Below are 27,965 nucleotides of genomic sequence, written 5' to 3' on the forward strand. Positions count from 1 at the left end.
CCAATGCTCTGACAGCCTGTGTAGCTAGAAAGGGGGCAGCACAGCAAACCTCATGGGAGCTCACTGCGCAGAACTGTGTTCAGGGTCCTGCCGTCTGCTGCTTCCAGGCGTTTCACGCATCAGAGGAGCAGAGCCTTCTGTACTTCCTATGCTCATACAATCCTGGCAGCTAAGCTCATCATCAACAGCCTCTGTCGACAGGCAGTAATTCATAACACCATGGAGAGCATGCACACTCTCCTTTTAACTGCTGCTGTTTGCTTTCTCTGTCAAGGTGAGTGATCCTTAATTTGTTTATTCTTTGTTGATGAAGCGGGGCGGGGGGTGAAAAGGTGAACAGGAGATGGCTTTGGTGCAAATTATTTCTAAGTGCTGAAGCTCACTCCAGGCTAATGGATAAATGTACAAAATCCTAGTACAGCTCTTTTTGTTACATAGGTTGTTGTTGGGTTAGTTTTTTTTTTTTAAATTTCTCCTTGTAAAGTAGTTAAGTAGTCCTGATTCAAGATGCCAAACAGGACACACAAAGCCATTTTAACATTAAGAAGAAAAAGCACCTTACATCTAAAGGTGTGGTTTTACATATTGTAGAGAAGACCACAAGAAAGTGATAATATTAAACAGCTTTAAATATGTGCTGCAAACAGTGCACCTTCTCTCTGCAGATATGGAAAGCACCAAAACATTTCAATAAAAAAAAAATAAATTATGCACTTCTCTAGATATGGTGGATGCTAGATTTAATTAGAGTGCTGGTGACATGTAAAAAGGCTGGCAATTTAGGATTGACTATAATAGAGAGTCATTAAAATCTAGCTTTAAAACTATTTACCTAAAAGATTTGGGAGTATTTATTCCAGGAAGTCTTGATCTGAGCAATACGAGATATCAATAAATAATAAGGGCAAGGCTAGCAGTTAAAAAAGTGTGAAAGAAATGTTTAATGTTTAAAACTAATTTTTTAGTTAGCAAGCTGGCTTGAATGATTTTACTAATCTGAAAATAAAATTGCTCTCCAAGTGAACAAGGCGGGGGGGGGGGGACAAAAAAGCTTTTAGCTGAATACAGTTTCACATAAGGGGGACCCTCTTGTCTTAAGGAGAGGGGAGCTCTTACAAAGATCAGAAAGTAACACATTCTTTGTGAAACACTACAGATCAGTCACCTGCAGATACTTCTGCCTCCCATCTCTTTCTCTACTGAAAAACAACTGTCTGGCAAAAAACAAACATGTCCTTGCAAATATCTGTAGATTCATATTTGTGTTTCAAAGGAACTGTAGAGTATGTTCAACACACTTCAGTTCTGTGGCTTTGCCAAAGTCACATATTGTCATCCATAAATGACAAAACAGGCTTTCTTTTGTTTTTCAGTTAGAGTGCTTGAGGATGTGTCGTCCAGAAGAGAGTTTAAGAGAAAGTCCCCTAAAAATAAAATGTCGTTGGCCTTTAAGTAGTGTGCAGCTGTCAGGATGGTTATTGCCTAGCTAGCTCTGAAAGTAAAAAGGTAATGTGAAATACAGGCTCTCACACTTCATCCCAAAACAGCTGAAAGACCTCGTTGTTTAAGTATTTCAGTTTGCAGCTTTTCTGTTGGCCACAGGGCACCATGAACAGCAGTTATCAGTGGCAAAACGGACAGCTGGAATATATACTAAATAAAAATTACTTAGAATAATAAACGAGTAATTAGTACATTTCTTTGAATGTGCTGAAAAGTCTTTGAATATAGTGGTAATCAATTTTTAATTCTTTTTTCCGTATTTTAACAAGCAGGCTGTTATCATCACTATAATCACGCAATCATGACTCAGGCTAGAAAGCAGAGTTCTCATTTCCTGGGAATCCTCCTACCGCAGAACGCTCTGACAGCTTACAAGGGGCCTGGTCTGTCGGGTTACACTTTTCCCTCCTTCTGCTCCACACCCCCGCAGCTTTGGCAGGTCTAGGGGACTAGGCCTGTGAGGGGAAAGTGCTTTTGTACCTCCAGTCCTTCAGTAACTCCCCAAAACTATTTTTTGAACCCATTTGCAGAGATGTATGTGAGAAAAACTCTGTCATAGCATTGCCTTTCATTGCTTTTCTTCTGCCAGCCTAAGCGAAGGCCAGTCGTGACACACTACTACCCGCTTAGGCAAGGCTTGGCCTTTCCCCACACATCACAGGGATGCTAAGCAGTTAATGCCCATGAAGACAGGTACCAAAAGCGGCATCGAGCCTCCACACACGGGGGGCTGCTGCCTCGGAGGCTGCGCCTGCCCCCGCGGCCGCTCACCCCGCCGCGCCCTCCGCAGGCGGTGGCGCCTCCGAGGCTGAGCACCGGCTCTACGCGGCCCTCTTCGAGAGCTACAACCAGTTCGTCCGTCCCGTCAAGAACGTCTCGGACCCCGTCATCATCCAGTTCGAGGTGTCTATGTCCCAGCTGGTGAAGGTGGTGAGTACCCGCCCCGCCGGGCCGCCCACGGGCGACGGGGGGGCCGGCCCTTCGCCCGACACACCTCTGTTTTCCAGGATGAAGTCAACCAGATAATGGAAACCAACTTGTGGCTGAAGCACGTAAGTAGATCTCCCTGACAGCCCAGACGGCACCAACTCGCCTCCTCCCAAGCGCGGGAGGTTCTTCCCAGTGCGGGCGGGGAAGACCCCGGTCCTCACGGGCCGCGCCGGGGGCGGGAACAGCCGTCCCCTCAGCGAGGCGCCTGCGGGCTCCCGGGAGCACCACGCTCGCCAAGCCAGGGCCAGGCCCCCCCTCCCTCGGGGCAAAGCCGCAGCCTGGGAAAGCATCATGGGCACGGGCGAGGCCCCCGGCGGCGCCCGGGGCGCCAGCAACGACCGCCCCTCTCAGCGATCGCCCGGGCGCCGCTCTCCGGCGGCAACGCCGCCGCGCTCCTGCCCCCCAGCGGCCCGCGGCGGCAGAGCGCTGAGGGACGCCTCCCGCCGCCCCGCTCGGGCAGCCCCCGGCCGGAGAGGACGGGCCGGGACGGGAGGAGGGCTGCCCGGCCCTCCGCGCCACCTAGCCCGGGCAGGGCTAGGGCCCGGCCCCAGCCGTCCGCCTGAGAAGCGGCACCTCCCACCTCGTTAAGGGACCGGCCACAAACACCGTCGTCGCCACCGACGCCCTCCACCTTTCTGCCTCACCGACTCTGGGTGCTGCAGCATTTAAATACGGGCCTGGCTCGGGGCGCTGCTGTTAAAACTCAGGTTGGGAGTCGTCAGCTGCAGCCCTAACCCTCCTACACTTGGTAAGTTGCTGAATACTGTATTTTTGCTATGAAGACTCCTAAACACGCTGTCTTGGCAGACGCCGACGCAGAGGAAGCAGCTCAGCAAGGAGGTCCCGCACAGCATCGCTTGGTGCCGTTTAGCTCCCCGGAAGCGAAAACAAACCAAAAACGTTGACTTCACTTTAAAAAGTCATTATGGGTTAAAAATGCAATTACTCGCTGTTGCAGTCAGCTTAATTACCAGCTTAATTACCAGCTTCAGCTTAACATTCAACTTTGTTAAACTGGGGTTTAATGAGCCCTAATGAACAAGGCTGTTACTTAACTGAGCAGTGACACCCTGCAGCCCTTTCTAACCCACCTACCCAGGGTCCTTTACTCAATGCTCACACCTAGCACCAGAGCTGCCTATGAATTTGTTTTCACCATCTCACAGACGCCTGGCTTTTTGAGATCTAAGTTATTATTAAAGTCCTACACTCTCTGGCAAGAGAGTGCCTTATTCCTTCTTTCACCTTGTTTCAGCTACTGAGTAGACCTTCCTAGGACATGGAGCCACACACATCTACTAGACCAATAGGCCTGCCAACTATCTCCATGTGAATAAACACCAGACGTGCATGCTTGTTAAAGAAACATCTAATCATTGTAGCATCCAAAATAAAACAACCCTAGAAGTGGTATGACAGTGCTTCGTTTGAGTCTAGTCCATTGAATTTCAATTTCTTCACAAATCTAACAGACTCATTTCTTCTATAATTAGATCTGGAATGATTACAAGCTTCGGTGGAATCCAGCGGACTATGGAGGTGCTGAATTCATCAGAGTACCATCTGGCCAGATCTGGAAGCCAGATATTGTTTTATATAACAAGTAAGACTCTTACATATTTATCTTCTTAATTCGTGAAGAAGGGGGGTGATGTTACTAGTTTAAAAAAAATCAGCAGCATGTTCACTGAATTAACTGAAAAACCCTGCTTTTCAACACACCCATGTCCCACATCTCCCTATTGCTGTACTCACCTTCGTGCCATCTACATCACCATCACTGGGCAGGAGCCAGCTCCTAACCAGGAGCTGCAAGTGGGCAGGCCAACATGAACTTTGCTTTTCCCCTTCACAAGCCCCCACTTTTACTATTCTTTTTTCACTGTCTACAAGGGAGGTGGCAAGAAGTTCCCTTAGACTGGAGAGTTCCTGTCTGTCAGTCAGACCTTTAACTGTAAAAAACCAGAAATTCTAGCTTTTTAGCGGTTTAACTCACAATTTGACACCTTTATAATAATAGTGTTGGCATATGAAAGCCACAGGTGAAGTTTACTTTGTATGTCAGTTTCTGAGACTGTGAGGAGCCAAACCATAATTAAATGGATCCCTCTGCTATGTAGGGAAGCAGTTCTCAGTGAAAGGGACTTCACTGAGATGCAAAACTTAGGTCTATGGAACAACAGCGATGACACTTCTTTTCTAACTGTGGCCTTAAAACTTTAAATTACCTTTTAGTTTTACTTTTTCATATAAACAACTGAAATTGTCACACGGATCATGTAAGATCTGTGTGATCAGGATAGTAACATGGGACTTAAAAAAATCCCTCACCAATTACACTCCTTATGCAAAGATGCACCTCAACCCTAATCCCTCTTTCATAGTTAATACCTGCACTGTCCACAGAAGAGGTGGAAATACTAAGACTGCACGTATCCTCTTATCAGCCTGTGGGTTCTGATGTGCTTGATCTAGAAAGGAATAGAACAAAATAGTTCAGTTGGAAAAGACCTGCAACAATCATCTAGTCTGACTGCCATTTGCAATCTCCTATTTGCTGTTTTGAATATTGATGGCACTGAGCAATGTTATTATAAGGGAGAATATTTCCTTTCAAATCCTCCATGGTAAATTTATATGGCTGTTTATTTCAATTTAACTATGCAAATTTATGACAGCCGCTGACTCAGTCCTGCACATGCAATTCAGCTCCACATCAACATGTAATTGCTGACTTTCCCAAACAGATTAAAGTGTTAATGTATATGATCTGAATGTATGAAACTACCTGGAGTAGTTGCCTTCTAATTTTTGTTATTTTTATTTGCTTTACAGTGCAGTTGGGGACTTCCAGGTTGATGACAAGACAAAGGCCCTATTAAAATACACGGGTGAGGTGACCTGGATACCTCCGGCTATATTTAAAAGCTCATGTAAAATAGATGTAACCTACTTCCCATTTGACTATCAGAACTGCACCATGAAGTTTGGTTCCTGGTCTTACGATAAAGCCAAAATTGACTTAGTTTTAATTGGCTCTACAATGAACCTGAAAGATTACTGGGAGAGCGGAGAATGGGCTATTATTAAAGCTCCTGGGTATAAACATGACATCAAATACAACTGCTGTGAAGAGATATATCCAGACATCACATATTCTCTTTACATTAGGCGTTTACCTTTATTTTACACTATCAATATGATTATTCCATGTCTGCTGATTTCTTTTCTGACTGTATTAGTTTTCTATTTGCCTTCAGACTGTGGTGAGAAGGTGACACTCTGCATATCGGTCCTTCTATCTTTAACAGTGTTCCTTCTTGTTATCACAGAAACCATACCTTCTACTTCCCTGGTAATTCCACTTATTGGGGAATACCTCCTTTTCACCATGATATTTGTAACTCTATCTATCGTCATTACAGTATTTGTACTTAATGTGCACTACAGAACACCCAAGACACACACAATGCCTGTGTGGGTGAGAACTATTTTCTTGAACTTACTTCCCAGGATCATGTTTATGACAAGGCCTGCCAGTGATGAAGAGAATAATCAGAAGCCAAAACCATTTTTCACTTCTGAGTTTTCAAACTTAAATTGCTTCAACAGTTCTGAAACCAAATGCTGCAAAGATGGCTTTGTATGTCAAGATATGGCATGCAGCTGTTGTCAGTATCAACGAATGAAGTTCTCGGATTTCAGCGGCAATCTCACAAGAAGTTCAAGCTCTGAGTCTGTAGATCCTCTGTTTTCACTTTCAGTTCTGTCACCAGAAATGAGAGATGCTATTGAAAGTGTTAAATACATTGCAGAAAATATGAAAATGCAGAATGAAGCAAAAGAGGTAAGAACATATTTTACTATTACTCAAACTGCAGATACCATTTGCCATTAGTGTGTTTTGTGAGAAAAAGATATCTCAAAAAAAAAAACAAAAAAAAGAAAGAAAAAGAAAAAAAGGACAACACAGACCATTATTTTATACAAGTAAATTACCCAAGCCGTATTACAAGTATGTGCAATTTTGAATGTAGATAATTTTGGGGAGCAGCTCTGTTGCACAACATTCTCTTTATTGAAAACATATATACTGAGTGAAGCATGTTAAGGTAACCACTGCTAGGGAAACATATTCAAGTATCCGTCCTACAAGATTAGGAGTGAGGATTTTCCACGTTATAATCTGAATAGTGGAATTTGCTGACTCTATGGCCTTTAGGAAGTTACATTCTCCCTCCCGCAGCTTACTGTCAATAACAAAGAACATAAGAATGAATGTCCTTCACAGTGATGATGTTGCTTATTCTGCTGCTGCTGTAAAGTGCTGTAGCTAAATGAGGCAACTGCTGCAAGATGGGCACCATCATCTGTCATAAAACTGCATCCTGATGCAATAAAAAAAAAAAAAATTAAGGTTTTCTTTTTATCATGTTCCTCAAACATACTAAGAGCAGTAGCCACACCACCACAATCGTCACTGAATTTAAATCCTCTGCAGTATGGCAGTTAAAGTTAGAATTAAGTTATTTTTTTAATGCTGAAATCAGAACTTCATTTAGAATTAGTTGGTACAGAAAATATGGGGTTGTTCTGCTTTTTTAAAGTCTGCCTTAACAAACAAGTTCTAAGCTAAAAAGTGCAAAATTTCAACAACAACAAATACATTATTCATTTATTAGCTTTCCTGAAGAAAAATGAAGTAAAAATTTAAATCATAATCTCAAGAGTAACTAAAATGATCCCTAATGTAGTTACTATTAATATATAACATAGATAATACTTCAGTGTCACTCTTGTTATAATGCCCGCTGTAAAAAAAAATAAAAGTTAGAAAAATCTGGTTTTTGGAAAGTTGGTTCCCTCTCTACATGGAAGGTAAGGAGATGTATTTTACATCATGCATGAGAACAGTCAAATTTCAGTACTAGATAAGAAACATATCAAATAATTATACACCAGTTAACCTTTGCCTTTTTACATACTGCCTAAAGACCAGTAGGAGCAGTCTGTTTCAGTAAAGTTTTCTGGACAAAGCTGATCACCTAAGAATGTAAAGCTTTTCACTTTCATTTTTGACATACAGAAGAGAATCTGTATCTCATGAAGTCCAATGGCTTGGTGAAAAACTTTTTGTGTTTGAAGTAGCAGCTTTTGGCTTTGCCACAAACAGCATATTCAAATAAAGCTTCTTCAAGATGAATTTATTTGTCAATTAAAACAGAGATATGTAAGTTGTGCATACATGAAAAAGACATCTACATATGGAAAAAAACTGTGCTTCCTATATAAAATAGTACTAATTGCTAAGGCAAGTTATTAATCTAATAAACATCCCTACTTGCTATTCAATTTATTTTTCAGATTCAGGATGACTGGAAATACGTTGCCATGGTAATCGATCGTATTTTTCTATGGGTTTTCATCCTGGTATGTATTCTAGGAACAGCAGGATTGTTTTTACAACCTTTGATGGCTGGAGATGAAATGTAAAGATTAAGTAGTATGTTATGAAATCAAATAAAACTTTTGCTAACCAACTCTGCACCCCCACCCCAGCACCTGGTGTCTCTTCTATGTGTAGTAGAATAAGGATCTCTCTTGGCCTCAACTTTGCTTGAGCAAGAAGTCTTTGTTAAAAATGTGAAAAATGTGGGAAAAAAAAAAAGATTTTTAATCTTTACGACAGCTAATCTCAAAGTAATATGAGCTATGCCTGACAGCTACTTTCTGCAATAACTAGAAAAGATGTAGGTAGTACATTAAACTTTATAGGAATGGTTTAAGAAGGGGTTGATAAAAAAAACTGAATATTACATGAATATTCAGAAAGTCAAGACAGGTTGAATACTTTGGGCTACTAGATTTGTCTCCACCAGTCTAGCGCCAAGTCTCAAGTCTCTTCAGACCATGACAGGATCTTCTGGGAATAAGTTCATACTGAGTTCAACGAATGCCCTCATGAGGATGAAATGGTTTAAGAAGCATACATACCAAATTGCTACAATGCAGACATTGCCACCTGGTGTATAAACTGACTCAAACAGTGGGAGGAAAGGACCACGGGCAGGTTTATTACAAAAGGAAAACAAATAGGTAAATAATAGATGATGGTAATAAAGCAGCCATAATGTAAAGTCTGTGCATCCCTGTATTTCAATGTATGAGAAGACTGTCAGAAAAAACAAGCTATTCAAACCTAATAATGTTTAAGACTGTGTACAAGTAAAATGCACACGAAGACGCAGGCTGCAGGTTATGCAAAGGATCAAAATATTTTGATAGGATAGTTTGGATACAGAAGCATCCTGCTATAGCAAAGTGTTTTATGACAAGGGAAGGCAGGTAGATACAAAATAGTCCTGTAAAGTATGCTAAGGCATACTTTTTTTTTTTTTTTAATCAGTAACTGCAGATAATTTAAGAGCGTGAATGAAGAATGCAACAAAATACTGTAATGAGAAAATATTTTGTAAAAATATGAACTGTTCTCTCTGTACCAAACTGGAAACTTTTTGGAAATACAGTGTATCAAGTAATGTAACATTTATGAAAATAAAGAGAATCAAGCTGTTGAAAATTGTGCTTTTTTTTTTTTCCTCATTTATTTTGACCGAGTCACAAAAACCTATATAAGGTAGCATTAGCTAGAGTTCAACACATTCAAAAACAAGTTACATAAGTAAAGGTCCATGCTTCTGAGTCTATTAAAATTATTTTGTTTCAGACACACCTGTAAGCTGAAGACCCCAAGGATTCTACTGTCAGCTATCTTATCTGTATTTATCATAATCAGATTGTAGAAGTGACTAAAAGAAATTCATGCCTTTGCAAAAATTGTGAGTTACTAGTATAAAGACTGGGACTCTGTTGACCAATATGCTGCCAATCACCTTATGATATAATTGGGCAGTCTACAGACATCATTTAACAAGGGGAAAGAGACAAGGTGGGGAGTTAAAAAAATAATATATGTGGCTAATCTATAGTTTTACTTTGCTTTTCTGTTCAGGTAAGAATAAACTTCAGTAATTCAAACCCAAGGAGGACTACAGAAAGAAATTTTGCATTTGAAGAGAAAATAAGGTATCTAAAGTATTTCTGCAACTTCCACACAAAGTAACTGATGCATCGTTTAATCTTAGTAATACTAAGGAAGTTAAAATTATTATATTAATGAATTAAATCAGATAATCTTTGCAAATTCACCATTAAAATTAATTATGACGGGAATAGAGGAAATATGGATATCCAATGCCAGATGTAATTGTATAACTGAAGAGGAAGAATGACTCCCTTTACAATCAGAATTATTTATAAATTGGTATTAAAAAAAAAAAAAAAAGTGTTGCCTGGCATCATTTCCCTGCCTATGAACCTTAAAAAGCTACACAAAACCAAAAATGTCCTACAGGTGAAAACAGTTTGAAATAAATATTCAATTATATATAAGTTATGACATAAGCAATCAGTATTATAACCAGTACAGTGCCAAACAGTGCTATTCTGAAGGAGATCCCGGGACGGGGGAGTGGGTTGGGTTGTGCAATATGTATCCATTTTCCAAATTCATAACCACCATAAAAGCTTGCATTATCAAAGATACCACAATTTACATTAAACTTTGCGCCTAAACATGTTATTATTAATGTATTAATTTCAGCAAATAAACACTTCCCAAGACTTGCTCTAGCTTAGCATTACTGTATTAGACCTGCAGGATGCAACTATATTATGAAGTACACTGATAAAACTTTGATGTAGGAAACCCCCCATCTATTTTAGAGTCTCTTCCAGAAATAAAGCTTTTAAGAAAGGTGGCAATGGAATGAATGTAAAGAATTTAAAATCAGTATTTAGAAAATATATTTTAATGGAATAATTAAAAAGTTGCAAGTTAGTTTCCAACACTCTCAGGAGAAAGAACATATGGAAAGCTGCAAGTGGTTGCTGCTTAGAGTTACATACGGTTCTATAAGTGAGAGAACCTATTAAAGGTAGATTTATAAGTTAGGTTTAACAAATGTGTGAAAACTTAATCATCTGTGTTTGGTTGTATAGCATAATAATTTTCAACCCATTTCCTTCCAAAGGGCACTGCCCAGACTCCTTCTACCTGTGCTTAAAAACTTAATACTGAGAAACACACAAAAGCAGGAAATGATTGACATGTTTGCAACTAACATACTGTATCAAATTCTTCATCAAGAATAAAGAAATCTGAATGTTCTGGTTCATTAGAAACTTGGGAACTCATTTAATTGCCTTTGCCTTCCTTTCCATAGCTGATACAGAGATACCGATGTAGAAGTATCCTGTAGGCATTTTAAGGCTTACTGTATTAAATGTTCATGTTAGTATGATAGAATTAATGAGGTTTTAAATTCAGCAGCAAATTCCACTGAAAATTTAGAAAGGCAAAACATAGCCAAATCACTATTTTTACTTATATGTTGAATATATGGGAAGTTTAACTGGTATTTTTATTATTATGTTAAATTTACTCTGTAGAAACTTTATACTTTTGCAACACATTCAAGAGAGCTGATAAAAATCCTCCTTTGCATACTATAGTAAATTAAAACAAGCAACTCTACTGTGTAAATATCTGCAAATATTTAATACTCAATATAACAATTTATATAGTAATTTAATAGTTTAATAATATATTTAATAATACAGTGATCATCACTAAAAAATTTTAAATCCTTCTATTTCACAGTAGGTGTCAGTGTATGCTTTTTTGACATATCATATATGCAAGTGCTTGACAAGGTCCTTTCAATTCTGACCCGATTTAGAAGTAACTTAGTAGACTGGCAATAAGCAAATTGACTTCTATGTGTCCTAGGGATGCCATGCTTTAACATAAACATAATTTTCTGGGTTTGTTTTTTTTCTTTTACTCTATCAGAAACATGCCTAAAAAGAACATGCATGGAAATAGAGCTACTGCAAAACTTTTTAGAGACATAGTAGCAGGAGACAGATCCAAAAATACTTTATGCATTTGTACTGCCTATATGCATAGGTACTATTATACTTGCCCATTTATGAATAACAGGAATAAATAACACAAGTGATCCAATTATTGAAACCAGAAGAAAAGTCCATAAGAACATTCGATCAAGCACCTGAGCAATAAATTTCCAGTCTTCAACAACCTAAAAAACAAAGAGTATAACAGTTGGTCAGTACATGCAAGAACAAGTAAGAATTCAGTACCAAACCCTGCAATTCTTAATCACTTTACAGTACACTTTTTTTTTTTCCAATCAGGTCCATTTGGTAACCCCCTTTAATAACTTTTTATAGTTACACTGTGAGCTAGAACAGGAACAAACTTCCATCTATGAGGGTTGGTAAGTTATATAGACCAATACTAGATTTTAATGCAGAAAGTGACCCTAACAAGCACCGAACATCCTCAACTACAGAGAGGGTGGAATTGGTATACAATTTTCTAATGTATTGTAGTATTTAGGTTTCATGCCACAGCGTCATCATAAAGTGGAATTCCCGGGCAGGAGCTAGAAGCAAAAGTTGTAAAAAAAAAACAAAAAACAAAACCAAAACCACAAACAAACAAAAAAACCCCCAAAACAAAACAAAAAAAACCACCAACAAAAAACCACCAAAACCCAAACCACCCAAACCACAATAAAAACCAAAAATTAACAGTAGACAGCAGCTGTTGTGTTACATACAAGATCTGAAAGCTGTGAACTTACTGCTGCACAGAATTATATACTAGGGAGAATACTCACAGTACTTTCAAGACTATTTTGCTTTTTGATAGGATTATTCATATCTATACACAGTTTTGCAAGTATAGCAGATATAATTGCACAAGCAAATTAAAGCCCTGCCAAATAATTGTCTTTGATTTGAACTAGAGCTATCCACATTTTCCAAGCCTACGGCTTCCTAAGAGGTAAGGCTACAACAGCACTAGCTGTGTAATTTTTTTTAACAACTTCTTCAATTAAAGCTTCCATTCTCTGGAGCCTAAGTAATAAAATACAAGTGAATCCCCAGTTAGCTGTATATTAATTTCTGAGATTGAGAGTCACAACAACATTACACCTGAAAAACAAAATACTTATCACCTCTCTTGTCACTCACAGTCAAATACAGTAAGTTCAGTAGAGAAAGAAAACCAATCCTTAATTTACAGGAAATTATGTATTTAATAGCAAACTATTCTTTTTGTGTTGTTTATACATGCAGAGGTATTAGATACTGTTTTAACAGTACAGTGGATATGTTTACTCAAAATCTAGGCTGGATCCCTTTTGATCATGTCAGAACTGAGTCCTGAGAAGGTACATTAGAGGAGTTGGCTTACTCCTAGGCTAGCATGTGAGAACACGCTCTCAGCAAACAGCAACTTTTGAAGACAGTCATTTCTGTATAAATTGGAAGTATCTCAGCCATCAGAAACAGATAGTAGTATTGTGAGACCACACAACAAACTTCTACATTTCTACACAAGCCTGAAAATATCATTTAAGTCTCTGATGTACCAACTGAGCTACTTTAAAAAGCAAGGAAAGAGAACAGATTCATAATGCTCTTACCCAAATGGTGTAAACATCCACTAAGGATAGTTCCAAGTGCAAATGTACAGATTGAAAAAAAGCCTTTCACATCTTTTGATATAACTTAGAGACAAAAAAATAATAAGGCTAGAAGAGAACACTCAAGAAGTCATCTACCCCATGTTTGATCTCAGCACAAAATGACCAACATATGGCTATAGCTTGTATTTAAACAAATGTAAGTTAGGGCATTAAAAATTGTTTTTATTTGGAATTGAAAGCTGCAAAATAAGGCTTAACAGTATTTATTCTGAGAATGTAAGGCAAACACATTTTTCAGATAGCCTTCAGGTACAACATTAAAATGAAAAATACCTGCTTCTCTCATCATAAAAATAACATCCAGCAGCACTGTAGGGAACAGTTATGGAACATGCTCTTGTAACAGACAAGTATCTCTGAAAATGTGTAATTAACAAGATGAACTTACTTCTAGAAGAAAACAAAAGACTTTAAAGAACCCAAGGACTGTATTATATCAGCCCAATACCTATAGGAGTTCTCAGTATTGTACCATACTTGTACTTTTTTCCAGTGGAAATAATTACACAGCTTCCAATGAAGCACAAAAACTGGAAATCCCATAGCACATACTTAATATGAAACTGCACAGTAAACCATTACATGGTTTTCTAATTTCCAGTTTTACAAAAATCAGTGTAATATGGCTAATACACCCACCTCACGAACTTCATTCTCCTTCATAACATGTCTTGTAATATATCGGATAGAATCTAGAGCTGCTTCCAAGGTATTCCTGGATGATTCAGATCCATTCATATTTCCTGTTTCCTCCTTCTGAGCAAAGTATCTATCTACATGACTTCTCATGCAAAGTAGCTTGGGAAGTTTGTGAAGAAATATCTTGCGAACCCAAGGTGCCATAGCATTGTGTGTAGACGAAGAGCGATGATGAATATTGATAGCAAAGACAGTTATCACAATGGACAATGTCACAAATATCATAGTAAACACCAAGTACTCTCCTATAAGTGGGATAACTTTAGAAGATGATGGAATAATCTCTTCAATAACAAGAAGAAAAACAGTCAAAGATACCAGTACTGAAGTGCAAAGTGAAATTTTTTCACCTTCATTTGAAGGAAGATAGAAGACAAGGACAGTTAGAAACGAAAGCCCAATACAAGGAATAATGAGAAACAATGTGTAAAAAAGTGGCAAACGTCTAATTATAAATGAATATGTAACAAAAGGATACCAGCAGCATCCATCAGTCCTATTTCCTTTGCTCCCTGTTGCAGCCACTATTTCCCATTCTCCATTATCAAAAAAGTCTCTTTTGTCAACATCATAATCTTCAAGAATTATATCAACCTGTGAGCCATCGTAAGTCCAGGAACCAAATTTCATAGAGCAATTTTGGAGGTCAAAGGGGAAGAAGGTTACATCAATAGTACAAGAACTTTTGTAGTTTGCTGGTGGAGTCCAAGCAATGGTGCCATCATATTTAACTACAGTTTTTGTAGATGTTCCCTCAAAACGTCCATCTGCACTGAAAGAAAGAGAGATATATCCATGCAATTACAATGGGTGTGTGTGGGGTGTGGGTGTGTGTTTTTAAATAAGAAAATACGTTTTGTTATTGTCATTTCAGCTGTTTATCCCTTCTCCCCCTTCATAGCCAAAATTTTATATTATGTTCATAGTCAACTTTTTTTTTTTTTTTTTTAAATCTGAACCTGCTACAGATACACAGCTTTGGAAGAGTGAAAAATATTTTCAAGTCATGAAAAGATCTGTGCAACTTTCTGTGGTCCCAATGACTTATGAAAGGATTGTAAAAATCCTGACTTTTAACTGCATGACCAAACTCTGGGTTTTCTATTGGTAATACAGCATAAATACTTTTCAATTTGGCCAAATCATAATTATTGAAGAAAAAAGTCACAAAGCAGGTAAAACAACACTTGTGTGCCACCTGCAAACTTGAATTTACAATCACTGCAACAACCTTTTTTCCTAACTCAACAAGTCAGGAAATGTAAAAGCCTTGTATATGCACCTGAGTTGAGCAGAAAGGTTACTTCAAAAGTTATTGCTTCTGAGATCTGTTACTTCTCAAAAAAACAACCCCCAAAAAAACAACAAAAAAACCCCTTACAGTTGAGCGTATGTCATTTTAAATCCATGCTGAATATGACTTACAACCGTATGAATTATTTGCTTCCCTCTCATCACTTTACACTATTAGTTTGTACCCAGCACTGCGCAAGATATTGTTTTCTAATTTAAAAGAGTTTACACAAAGAAGTGGAAATAAACTTTTCAAAGAGACTAGAAATTCCATACAGAAGCAAAGCAAAACATTTAAGCATTTAACATGGCAACAAAATCCATTTGCATTCAGAGGCAAATTATTCCACACATTCTTAGCTCCACTAAATGTACACGCATATCTATCCAATGAGCCATCTAGAAGCAACTTGGATGGTAAAGTTAAAAAGTAAATTTATTTTACATGAAAAGATTAAAATCTTACTTGTCATACAACACGATGTCTGGAATCCAAATAGAATCTGAAGGGACACGAATAGATGTTATTCCAGCATAGTCTTCAGGATTCCACCTTAATTTTACATCTATCCATTCCTGTGGATATGTGAGATGTAAAAATCATTATTATTGTGAAGTTGATTTAAGCAGGGCAAGACTGGATGAAAACAGATAAAAAGGCAATTAAAAAAAAATTCAAACTTGCTTCTAAAATTTGCATACAACAGTGAATTTGCTGAACAGACATCTATTTATTTCATCCAGTATTGGTTTTCTAAGACCCACTTGACAGTATTTCTGTACAGAACTTAAGATATTAAAATCCTTTTTCAGAGCATGCATACATAAGTAAGAGCTATTATAACGTGTAGACAATTAAATTTGAAAAAAGCTTGTTCTGAATGAATATCAATTACTTTGGAAGGTGATCAGAAGCAATTTAAACATTTTCATCACAAAGAACAAGCCATGCTGCAACTCTCACAAGATAGTTGTTCGTATTTCTACCAGCAACACTAAAAATAGCACCATTAAAAGCATAGTAGTACTTTGGTAATTTTATATGTGAACTAAAAGCTCAAGAGGAAAAATCCAAGTTTCTAAGAATCCACCATCACACAGAATTTTAAATGGATATTCAGATCAGTTCTTATTTTATTTGAACTTGTTCAACTGCAAAAAGTTCTGCAGAAACTATTAAGAGGGCACAAAGTGTTATCATTGACAAATTGCCATCTCATACTTGCTGAGTAGTCTCAAAGTTTTCCTGAAAGGAAAAGCTTTGCCTGAAATTACAGTTACTTGAAAAGAAGGCAATGGGAAGCAACGAAGGAAGTAGGCCCCCCCCCAAAAAAATTTAGCAAGCTAGTAAGTATAATCAGGGTCTGCAAACATTCTTCTAAGTTAAATCAAGAATGATTTGTGAGCAGCATTTCCCAAGTTAATAGTGGCCATTAGGTTTAGCACTGGACTCTGATTATTATAAAGCTTGAGGCTTTTTCCTGCCCCTAAACAAATACTCGTAAGAGGAAAAAGTAGCTCTTTATAGCAAGCATATACAACTTTGAAACTGAAATTCTTCAGTGATGTTTATCTGATAATCTCAAATATCCCACAAGAGAAAGATCTTAAAACTATTATACAAAAGACTACACAAACCCGTACTTTTCTTAATATAGTTTTTGAAAGAAAACTTATGTACTGAAGCAGTAACTTTTATGGTTGGATACAAGCACCTTGGTATATTAAATGGCCATGCAATGCCATATCAGTTTTCTTTTAATTAGGTAAATTTTATAAATTTACCTTTTTGTTTGTTTTTGGTTTTTAAGAGTTTTATAACAATTAATCCTTTAAAGCATTTCCAGGGACATTTTTTTAAAGATACCACGTAAAATAAAAATTCATGCAACAACTAAGTTTTTTTGAACATACAATTAATTAGAAGTTTCTTCCAATATTTGACTTGCAGCTATGAAGCTTCAGAATTTTTCATCAATATTTTACACATACCTGTTTCAACCAGACATTTGTTGTCATCAATTGATTCTTCTCATCCTATAAAAATAAAACATATTTTATTAAAAAAAACTCTGCACAGTACATTTATAGTAATTAGCTGCTTTAGTTCACAGAGGTTTATAATTTAAAATACAAAACACACTTCTAAAAGCATTCCAGTCACTGATAAGTATGTTTATATGAGAACTTCTTAAAGACATAATTATGACCTTTGACTATTTAACTGTTAAAGTGATGTTGTTCCCCTTCTGTGTCTCTTTCCTCCCATTTTTTTTATTTGACTGTATGTTATGCAGTCTTACTGTTTTTCTATGGAAACATAAGGGAACAGCCAACATGTGGAAGAAAAACTCCTCTTATAGCTATAAACAGTGAATTCAATTTGAAAAGAATATTCTGAAGTGAGTAAGTATCAGGGGGAAAAAAACCCCAAAACAACCTCTGGTTGATCTCTTTTACATCACAGGTAATGCCAAAAGATAATCTTCATTACTATGGAAGTGACATATACCAACACTTAGAGGGTTTTTTTTTTTTGCTGCTTAAGGGGGGAAAAAGAGCTGTATTGCAAGTGTTTCTGAATTTTACAGAAATTGCATTGATAAAGTTTAAAAATATGCGGTTTTCCCATTGAATAAATAAATTAAAACACAATTCCCTAGGCATAAGAATTTCACTCACTTTTTTTTTCTGAAAACACCACTAAAATTAAGAGCCATTTGTCTTCTCAACCTCTTTGCAATCACTTCTTCATGCCTCCATATACAATGCGGTTTTTTATTACACTGATAATAATTTCAGAGGTTTTATCTATTGTGTTTAAGCTAAAATATGCACAATTGTTTCATATGACATTAGGTTCCAGAATTTTAAGAATTAGGGGAAAAAAATAAACAAACTTATTTACTATACATACCACATCTACTAGCTGAGAGATTGCAAGGCCAAACTTTATTTTTATAGTGTCATTCAAGCGTTCCACTGGACGAACCCATCTTTGATAGTCTTCAAATAAATGTTTAAATAAACGATCTTCACTTTTAGCAATAAAAGAAGGTTCAGATACACCTATATAAAAAAAAAATTATTAACATTGATTTAAATGAACAGTGCACATCTGCATTCCTGTGTCCAAAGATCTACAGCTATGCTTACGCAGACTTAAATTTCTCATCTTATCCTCTTTTCTCTGGAAGTATGGCCAAGGTCTTAGAAGAAGAATTTTATAAAATTACCTCATTTTATTAGCATCTCCATACCACTATCACACTTTAAAATCTATGACTCAAGAACATTAAGATAATTTTAGTAATATAAAGGCAAAAAGCACTTATATAATTTAGCTAGTGCCATGCAGTTACAGAGCTCCTCTAAAACTGAAAGCTTATCTATGAGGGACTGAAGTTCTATCATTCTAGAACAAGGTGGTACTTTCAAAAAACCTACATACACACCATACAGGTCTCCAGTATGCACCCCAGTTTGAAACATCAGTCTCTTCATGTTTTATACATTATTTCTTCTAATGTTTGGTCACATCTATGATGTATAAACTTTGCAGTACCTGTAGAGCACTTTTTCCCCCACACTGTTTTGTATCTTAAACACATGTGCCAATCTATTTACCAGTCTATCCTCTACCTATTCTAATGTTATATTGACTGGAAGGCACCTTTCTAGTGAAGTAATAGTATACATTCAGTTACTTATTTTTAATAGTTCTCAAGGAGTCATTTAAATCCCTGGAGACTGACTGATGTCCTGGAACAGCCAAAAACCTTTGTATAGCTTACAAAGAAGTAGAAACTAAATGTCATCTTCTGTCTCCTGAGACAATGGAATACATGGGGAAAAAAAGTATTATAGATGCAGAAACTGCAGGCAGTAGCCCAGACCTTAAAAGAGATATGTAAGTTGTCCTAAAGCACCTCATCAAGCAACTGCTGTCCTTTATCTTTGGGAATCCACAAAAAAATGGGTTTTTTTACCAACATGGTCTCACTGAAGTGTATCAGTAGAAACTCTGCTACCCAAAAAAAGCAAACTTTAAGGTTTCTCCATTATGAGAACCCATGCAAATAAATTATATACCCTAAATAACAAGAGAAGTACAAACTTGGGGAAGATACGGAGAAAGGGGAGGAAAAAAGGCAAGCTCAGTATCTAGCCAAGTAACTTGAGTAAGAACAGCTTTCAAAGGCAGTGTGAAAGACCCAAAGAAGGCCATCACTTCAAGAAGCAGCACAAGCTACACACATCACCTTGAAGGGAATGGCTCCAAAAGGGTCTCCAATTCCCAGACAGAAGTCAGAGCAACCACCCCAAGACATGAAGGTATGCTCTAAACAAAGATTTTTACTACTCACTGATGAGATTTAAACTGACTGAAACTACTGCCGAAAAAAAAGACCTAACAATTATTATAGTCAGTTTAAGAGACAGAATAAACCAAAGAAAGATATTCACAATCATCTCTTTTTAATGCAGATTTAAAATATTATACTATTACATAAATGTATGGCATGACCTCTCTAGAAATGATGTGCTCACTAACAGCATGCATCTAAAAAAAGATAGATCAGAAACAGAAAAGCAGCAGAGAATGTCATAAACAGATTAAAACCAGAGACAGTCATCCATACAAGGAGAGATTTAAAAGATTAACATTATTTTGTTTGGAGAGGAGGTAAATTTAGTGAACATAACAGATGCAGATAAAGTAGTGAATGATGCATGCAGAAAAAACACTGACGGTATTTAACCTTTCTCATAAAAGAAGGTAAAGGAAACAAAAGCATAAATTAAAGGCAATATAAACAATTTCTATCTGACGCTCATTACCATCAACATTTGGTAAATCAGAAATTATTAGACATTGAAGAGGACTCAAATTTTAGAATTGACTGGGATTACTAAATAGTCAGTTATGTCAGGTAGCATCATACTTGCATAGTGTATTAGTTCTCATTTCAACACAACTTGCAAAATCTACCTCAAAATCTGATCAACAGTTTGATGGCTTGCATTTGTTGCAGAGACTTGGCTAACACCATTTAAGCCATTAATTTAGGTGGACTTAAACTAGTTCTATGTAACTGCAACCACTGCAGCTTAGACAACAAAGGCAACGTAAGTTTTTAACTTCCCTCCCATTCATCAAAGTGCTCCTGTGACAGCAGCTGCTTTCTACTGCACTGCAAAAGGCTGCATTTACATACATATCCTTCAGACAAAACACCCGAACCACAAGAGAATTCCCTGCCTCCTGCACTGCAGGTTTATGGCAGTCCAGTAGAACTATTATTATGAATACTAACTCGATTTTATCTGAAATTTTATAGTAGGAGCAAAAGCAGAATGTAGTTTAAGGAATAGGAGCGGTAAAGCGGGAGCAGCAGGACTCCTCTTCCCTCCAGATGTTACCCCATACACTAACATGCTGCTGAATGGTTCTTGTTGCAGGCCAAGTCAGCATTTGGGTTTTAATACAGTTCACCCTTCTGTTTCAAAATACAAATCTATCTGTTCACAGTGTATTTCGTTCATTCACAAACCCACTGTTCTTTGAGATGTAGTATTTGTACATGCTCTACAATTTAACATCTTTCCAGTTCAAGATTGTTGACATGTGGGTTGTGTAATAGCAAAGAACTGATGGGCAACTTGTGTTGTACCACTGAGCATACCTCAGGTGGATACATAAAAACACACGGGACATAAGAATTGCTGCCAGAAAGGATCCAGCAACAGAATGTTACATACACAGGTTAGCTTCACAGCTATTAGGTGAAAATATATTTATTTTTATTGATACCTTAGGTTCAGTGTATCCTCATTAGCCAAAGAATTTTTCTTATTTGTAACTATACACAGATTCACCAAGTCCTGCTTCTTACAGACATCCAAAAGAATGCTTCCTGAAGACACAACTTAATTTCTCTATTTCTATATCCCTATTTCCTGAATTATGAATGGTTTTGTGTATATTTCAGCCTAATGTTTCATAAATGCTTGATTTCTGTATTAGCATTAATTACATTTCCCTTTTACAGTTACAAGTCTCAACTGAATTTTTTGTACGATTTGAGAACAACTATGTATAGCTGGGTATTCTCTCTCCATTAATTGACCTTGAAGCAATGCAGAGGCAAAGTTGCACCTTCACCATTTCTGTGTTCCTGTAAGATGACCTCCTGTACAGCGATACAGTATCTTTAGGGTACATGCTGTTTCCAGATTAAGCTTCTCTTAACACACAGTATCTTCTCTGTTATGCTGAATGGAGACATGTTCCTTAACTATTTTTATATACTTACAGAATTTTTTTCAAATGTTTACGCTCAGACCTACAGTATACTCAATGATTTATTAATATGACCATATTCTACTAACAATATAGTTCAACTAATTTTTTCTTTTTTTTTCTATAACAGAAATATCCACACTTTTTCATATTTCTAGTTTATTGTGTTTATTAATAAGCTGGGCCATACTGTTCTATAAAAGGCAGCTTATACAAAGGGGAGGTCCATGAGGAGACTGGAGATAGTACCAATATCTTAAGAGTCAGCAAAAATAAAATAAATAAGCACACCTGCCTTCCCATATTTTATTTAATAGGACCACTCAGCTCACTTGTTACACAGACTGCATGTGTTTAATCTCTTTTGTCCTTGTGTCTATATGCTTTTAAAATTATGATAAGGGGTGTAATTCTTAGTTACTTACTGGTATTACCACCAATTAAAAAACCGTGACAAACTGGTGGCAAGTAGAAAAAAGGTACAGAAGAGAGGAAAAGAGGTAAAATACAGGGAGTGGCTTAAGGCAGCAGACTGGCTATGCTGGTTGAAGAAAAACAGAAAGAGGTTAAAACCGATGACTAGCAAGATTAGCAACCAAACAACCCAGAGTACAAATCTCAAGGGATTATGGAAGCAGTCACCCCTGCTACTAGCTCACTGTACTAAAAAAATCTTAGAGGATTTGTAGCCTTTGAAGGGCAATTCTAAGCATGCCTGTATTTGTGTGGCTTTATTTTTGTTGAGGTCAGGTAACTTCTGCAGTCTAAATGAAAGTCTGCTCTCTATATTGTTCAGTGATAAATCCCAAAGACAATGTCTATTTTATAATTTATACCTGAAACTCTTCTCTGCTGACTCCATCTTGATTCCAAGTTCAACAAAAAAAACCCTAAATCACACGAGAAAATGCTGGATGGTCGAAATTTGAACTCTGCAAAAAGGAGATGAACATTTATGCACAAAGCAGACTAATGATTCAATTTTTTTAAACTTTGAAATAGTTGGAGCACACTTTTGACAAAACGATAAGTAGAAATTCTACTTAAACACTTGACCTTGGACAAAATTGTATTTAAAAATTCAGTTCTGCCATTTCCTCCCTAAACATTTAACAAACTTAAATAAAAGCACTTTGGAAGAGCTATTTAGAAAAGAAGAGGAAGCATTACATGAGTCTTGGATGCATGAATAGCATGACAAAACATGGACAGGCCTATTCATTTTGTTAACATTCTCAAGTCAAAATTTCACTAGTGCTGCGAAGGGCAAACCTTTAAAATGCTTCAGATAAATTACAGAAGTGTTATTCTTTCACAAAAATCTGTCTTTTTTACACTGTTTCTTACTGTACCATTATAGGATGAAATTTCTTAGCATCTTAATATGATTTAGCAGCATTATTCTTCTTATAAGAATTACCAGGGAAACAATTAGTGTTACAGCTGTACTTCATATCTGTTCATAAATTTTGGTTTGTTTTTAAATAAGAGAACATCACAGTCCAGGTTTCTGCAAAGAATAAACTTTCTCTGAACTCTATATTCCTCTGCACTTCCTTAGATAAAGTGCCTAAGAACCACATTGAGATTGCAGGTATAACACTGGTCCTTGTACTTTAAATAGTGTAGTGCAAAGCATTTTCTAATTTATATAACTGAGTGTTAATGATTTCAGGTTTTCTTTGGATCGCTACTTGGTGCATTTTCAAAAGAGATCCATGGGAGAAGGGAAAGGGTCACTTTTTAGAAGCTTAATGTTAAGATGTAGATTCAGAAGTAATATGTATTACTAATGCAGATTTATAATCATATACCACTATAATGAAAAAGAACACTACCAAGGACAATAAACATGGCAAAATATACATACTTTGTAGTTAACATTAGATTCTTTAACTGCGTGTTGTCATAACATATAGACTGTTATCCACAGCTCTAGCTACTACAAACTACAATACAGCTAATAGTTTGCCTATAAACCAGGAAGGTGAATGAATATATACAGTACACCTGCCTTCAGTACACTAGTATATTTATTAAGATGATAATGTGATTTAAGTGATACTTTGTCACAAATCATGTAAAATATAAGCACTTTGAAGTCTAGAAGCACAAGGGTAACTGTTTAACTCTTACTCTAAAAATTGTTCAGTGATCATTTTGAGAGGAAAAATAAAAAGTTTGCCATCTTTCCTACTAACTTATTCTACAGTGAGCATCAGTGTTTTTCCTCCTTTAAGTTTACAATTTTTCCCCAAACAAATCTAGTCACATCACAATATTTTGGTAGCCGGTGAAAATTCTAACTGCAAGTCATTTTTACATTGCAGCAGACAGGAAAATGTAGACCAAGATCATGTTCAATATTAACTACACAGATCTCTGTCTAAGCCTCCCTTTACATTTTAAAGAATCTCCCACCACTACTTCATTAAGCAGAAAAGATATGTAATATATAAGTGAAGTATAAAATGGAAGTTTTATTTCTGTACTGATTCCCCCCTTTAAAAGAATCGTAAGTCATACTTTCTGTACTGTTTTCAATTTTTTTTGCCTATGTATTCCTTCTATGCTTTAGCAATTGCCAAGAATCCAATCGCTAACAGTCAAGCATTTAGTTAACAGTAAGTATTTAGAAAGATCAAAATGACCTTTACTAGAATGTCTGTAAGTCAAAGCAGGATTACTAACTCTACTCAATTTAAGGAGCAAAAGTCAGAAAAGCCAGCTGTTACATTCTATACTTCCTACAAGTATCTTTTTCTCCCTTGTTCAAAAAATAAAGCCAAAGCCCACCACTACTACGAGCACAGAAAAGGTGGTTATTCTTGATGATTTATTGTTGGCAGGTTTTTTGCAAATTTGTTTTGCTTTTTTTTGTTCAGAGGCTGTCTTGCGATTTCAAAGGTTCAGAGTACAAAAGTGACAGCCTTGTATTTCTATCACTATGTATTAATGCATGCCTGGCAGCTGTTAGCTGCTGCAGGAACTTTTATGATTTTTTTGTTTACCCTGGGACTTTCAAGTTATTCGGACGATTTCTGCTTTCTCTCTTACCTAGCACATCAATCTCCTGCCAACCAGTAGCAAAATTAAATGACATATTGTGGACATGAAACTATCAAGGATTTTGAACTGCAATATTGCTTAGCACCTACCAATAAGAACAGAGGTACAAGAGCTGCACATAGAAACCAGGGAAGAGGTTTCTGACATTCAACTCCAATTTAAAAGATTAAAGTTTCCAGCTTGATAATTGAAAAGTAGAATTAAGCTATCCCCCAATAGCTTAGCATCAAGGGATAATTATGGCCCATATTAATGAACGCATTTACAAGTTTGATTAATAACAGCATAATATACTGCCATGTAGTTTGTAACTAATCAAGAAACAGATACGATCAACTAGGGGTTGATAGTCAGTCTTTAGATTAAGAGCTAACTGGAGCACAAACCATTCCTTTCTGAATACCTGTGCTATGGATTCTATCGTAAATACGCACAATATGCTAAAGAGCTTCCTGAACTCTGTAGTGAAGCTATTGCCAGCAGTAGTCTCCTGATTAACAGCCACCTACAATGCTAACAATACAGATCTGTGGCATGGCACAGCATTTCCTCATGAGTTCATTGACACTACTATTCTCCTCTCAGCTTTCAGCAGACAGAACTGTGATCCTTCTCACTGCCCAGCAGCTAGGGCAGATGAAAAGGCTGCCTCATGTCAGGCTGCCTCAGGGTAAAAATTCTGGTCACTCTGAAGCCCGGGGGACTTTTTCTGTAACAGATCCAGGATTTTGTCAACTCTCTTTACACCACTTTTAACCATTGCATCATTTTCACTGACTGTCAGTAAGGACTGAAGATGGCCTGTGAAGAAAGCACTGAGGAATGCTGAATGCAAGCAGCAAAAACTGTGTATACAAGTATAGATAGTGCAAGGAGTAAAAAGAAGAACAAGTATGTAGGATCTTAAAAGTAGAACCATTTATTCGTATAGATTTAGAAGGTATGCATCATGGAAGTAAACACAAATCCATAATTTATGTAAATAAGACATTTATGCAAATAAGACACAGGCCTCAGGCTTCTCACAAGTTGCCAGCGCAGCCCTAGGTGCTGCAGAAGTTGCGCACTGGTGTTACCTTCTGCCACAGCAGCATTTTGCTCATGCAGCTCAATTCCAGTCTTAGATACACTGGAACATACAATCCTATGGCTCATAGAAATCAGATACTCTGTTTAGAAATCAGATACTCTGCTCAAAACCAGATGCAGAGTAGATTTCAGAACATATACTATCATACAAAAATCAGGTTTTACCATTCTGAAAAGTGGGAAACTATACAAGTACTTCCTTCTACAAATCAGCAGAGATATTTCTCCACAGATCAACACTCATGTTTTTCTTCCTAAGAACCTCTAAAGAAAGCACAAAATATTTTAAGAGAAAAATCACAAGAAACCCATACAAGCAGGAAGGTCTGCAGCTTCCAATCTGTTAAACTGAGTGGAAAATGTTTGGGTGTATGAACTCCCAAGGAAACACTATCACAGGTCTGCAGCTTGGCACAGCAATGCTATAGGTGGTTGTTAATCTCAATTCAGTTTGTGCATTTGAGTCTCACCTGTTAGTCTAAGATTCAGAGCAACAAACAAAACTTATAATTTCATTGTATTTTAAATCAGCACATATTTTGTCCTGTCAAATCAGTTATCCAGGATAAAGGGTTAGTTCACCTCCGGACAACTAACTAAAGGAAACACCAAATTCATTTACAAGCACTCTTAAAGTATGATAAAAACAAAGTCACATCCATAAGTCACTTCTACTCATTAAAATGATTACTGTACCACATGCAAAGCAATGCCTCTAAAATAATTTTAACTGTACGTACATGATACTCTGATTTAGGTCATTATTTCCGTTTGCCCTATATTTTAGTAATAGGGAGCTATAGTGTTTTTCATCTTCTTAATAGCAAATTTAATTTTATTTTAGAGCAAACAAATTGTGAAAAGAAAATTTTATCTTCATTATATACGATTAGTTTGTAATGAGGTGAAACTGTTGGCTTGTGCCAAAAGGCAAAATTTGGCTTAACGTGACTACAGGTAATTCCATACAGTTCTATAATGTAACATAATAATTTCACATAGTAATATCTTCTGTCATGATGAAAAACACTACTTTTCCAAATAGAGACCAAGAATAATCTTTTAAATCACATTTAGCAATAACAGACTGAGTTTTTGTATGTTGAATTACAACCAAGACCTCAATACAATTTACTTTCCTTAAACTGTACTTACAACCATTTTTTTTCAATTTTGAGCTGATATTAAAAGGTCAATTTTATTTTTCATTAATTAACCTTCTTCTTGTAAATATTGCTGTTATGACTTCAAGATGTTCTGCAAAACTCTTAGCAATCTACCTGCAATCTAAATCTGCAATTATTAAAACATATTCTGTAAATTTACCTCCATACCAGCTGCAAATGCAAAGAGCACGCACCACAAATCTACAATTGTACCTCGTCTGAATCAGCGAGCAGAGTAAAAATTGAAAGCTATGACACTTCAAATGCTCAAAGCGTTGTATGTTCATTTAAAAAGCGTAACAACTGCGTAATGAAACGTGTGGTAGTCAAGACTGATGCGCACCTGAAAAGCCGTAGTTTGGCAAAGGCATTTTTCCCCCTCTTCTATGAAAGGGACAGCTCTGGTGAGCCCGTTTGACCACGGTCTCTGTACGTCACGTTCATTTCTTTTAAAAACTAGCAGAAGTCCTGCCATCCCTACCTCAGTACTCCTCAGCGACCGCCAGAACCCCGCTTCACCCTGAAATCAGCCTTATTTTAGCCTCCCCTTGACAAAAGTTGATGGCGTGGAAAACGAAGCGTGATGCGTGGCCGCCTCAGCCCCGGCAGCCTCTCCCCTCCACACGCAAAAACCCGCCTCATTTTTCCACACGAAATGCGCTCTCCTCCTGCCCGCGCTCCCGCCGCCCGCCGGAGCCGGGCTGCAAGACGGAGCACCGGAACACCCAGGGGAGGCAGCGGCGGCCCGGCGGACCCCTGGGCTCCGGTACAACCTCCCCCGACACCCCGGCGGCCAGCTCGCCCCGCACAACGACAGGTTTACACGAAAGCCGGGGTTCAAGGGGGCTCATAACTCCCAGCTGACCGTGTCTCCGTCCCCCCCCGCCTCCGCCACCCTCCCAGCTTCCCGCCGAAGCGCCTGCCTGCCATCCGCCCCTCCCGAGCGGCTGACCCTCACCCACACGGAGCCGCTCCGAGACGCCTTACCCGCGTAACGCGCGCGGGCGGCGGGGCCGGCTCCGGACTCGCCGAGAAAGAGCGCGAAGAGGCAGGTGAAGAGGAGCAGGGGGCGGCCGCGGCGCAGGCGGGCCCCGAGCTCGGCCATGGCTGGGGCACTGTCCCCGCCGCCTCAGAATCCCGCGGCGAGGACGGGGCGCCGCTCCTGCCGGCCGGCGCTGGCCACGCCCCGCAGGGAAGCCATGAGGGGGC

At 37.7% G+C, this 27,965-nt stretch overlaps 2 protein-coding genes across 7 annotated transcripts; one reads left to right on the forward strand and one right to left on the reverse strand.

Moving 5' to 3' along the window:
* Positions 1-9,073, forward strand: CHRNA3 (cholinergic receptor nicotinic alpha 3 subunit). Its single transcript, XM_069797920.1, has 6 exons — positions 1-274; positions 2,294-2,433; positions 2,511-2,555; positions 3,987-4,096; positions 5,329-6,340; positions 7,858-9,073. Exons 1-6 carry the CDS (start codon positions 220-222, stop codon positions 7,984-7,986), a joined length of 1,491 nt encoding a protein of 496 aa, XP_069654021.1. The 5' UTR covers positions 1-219; the 3' UTR covers positions 7,987-9,073.
* Positions 5,650-27,965, reverse strand: CHRNA5 (cholinergic receptor nicotinic alpha 5 subunit). 6 transcript variants are annotated; one of them, XR_011327033.1, is made up of 8 exons: positions 27,744-27,963; positions 22,269-22,364; positions 18,046-18,197; positions 17,121-17,165; positions 15,595-15,704; positions 13,776-14,607; positions 8,488-11,657; positions 5,650-6,259 (listed from the first exon to the last, which is right to left on the reverse strand). XR_011327033.1 is itself a non-coding variant. In XM_069797916.1 (7 exons), exons 1-7 carry the CDS (start codon positions 27,859-27,861, stop codon positions 11,496-11,498), a joined length of 1,515 nt encoding a protein of 504 aa, XP_069654017.1. In that variant the 5' UTR covers positions 27,862-27,963; the 3' UTR covers positions 5,650-11,495. The 6 variants fall into 6 exon arrangements, 4 of the variants coding, with proteins under 4 accessions (XP_069654017.1, XP_069654018.1, XP_069654019.1 ...); XR_011327032.1 differs by having other exon boundaries at positions 6,745-11,657; XM_069797916.1 differs by having other exon boundaries at positions 5,650-11,657.

This window comes from Haliaeetus albicilla, chromosome 12, assembly GCF_947461875.1.
Source record: "Haliaeetus albicilla chromosome 12, bHalAlb1.1, whole genome shotgun sequence".
NCBI classification, from domain to species: Eukaryota; Metazoa; Chordata; class Aves; order Accipitriformes; family Accipitridae; genus Haliaeetus; species Haliaeetus albicilla.

What these genes read in the sequence shown, in the direction of transcription:
- CHRNA3 (XM_069797920.1), top strand. Translation starts at nt 220, where the DNA reads ATGGAGAGCATGCACACTCTCCTTTTAACTGCTGCTGTTTGCTTTCTC. An exon ending in GATATTGTTTTATATAACAA is followed by an intron (nt 4,097 to 5,328) that starts GTAAGACTCTTA and finishes TTTGCTTTACAG; the next exon opens with TGCAGTTGGGGACTTCCAGG. An exon ending in TGCAGAATGAAGCAAAAGAG is followed by an intron (nt 6,341 to 7,857) that starts GTAAGAACATAT and finishes TTTATTTTTCAG; the next exon opens with ATTCAGGATGACTGGAAATA.
- CHRNA5 (XM_069797916.1), bottom strand. Translation starts at nt 27,861, where the DNA reads ATGGCCGAGCTCGGGGCCCGCCTGCGCCGCGGCCGCCCCCTGCTCCTC. An exon ending in CGCCCGCGCGCGTTACGCGG is followed by an intron (nt 22,365 to 27,743) that starts GTAAGGCGTCTC and finishes TCCTTTTTGCAG; the next exon opens with AGTTCAAATTTCGACCATCC. An exon ending in GACATCGTGTTGTATGACAA is followed by an intron (nt 14,608 to 15,594) that starts GTAAGATTTTAA and finishes TCTTTCTTTCAG; the next exon opens with TGCAGATGGACGTTTTGAGG.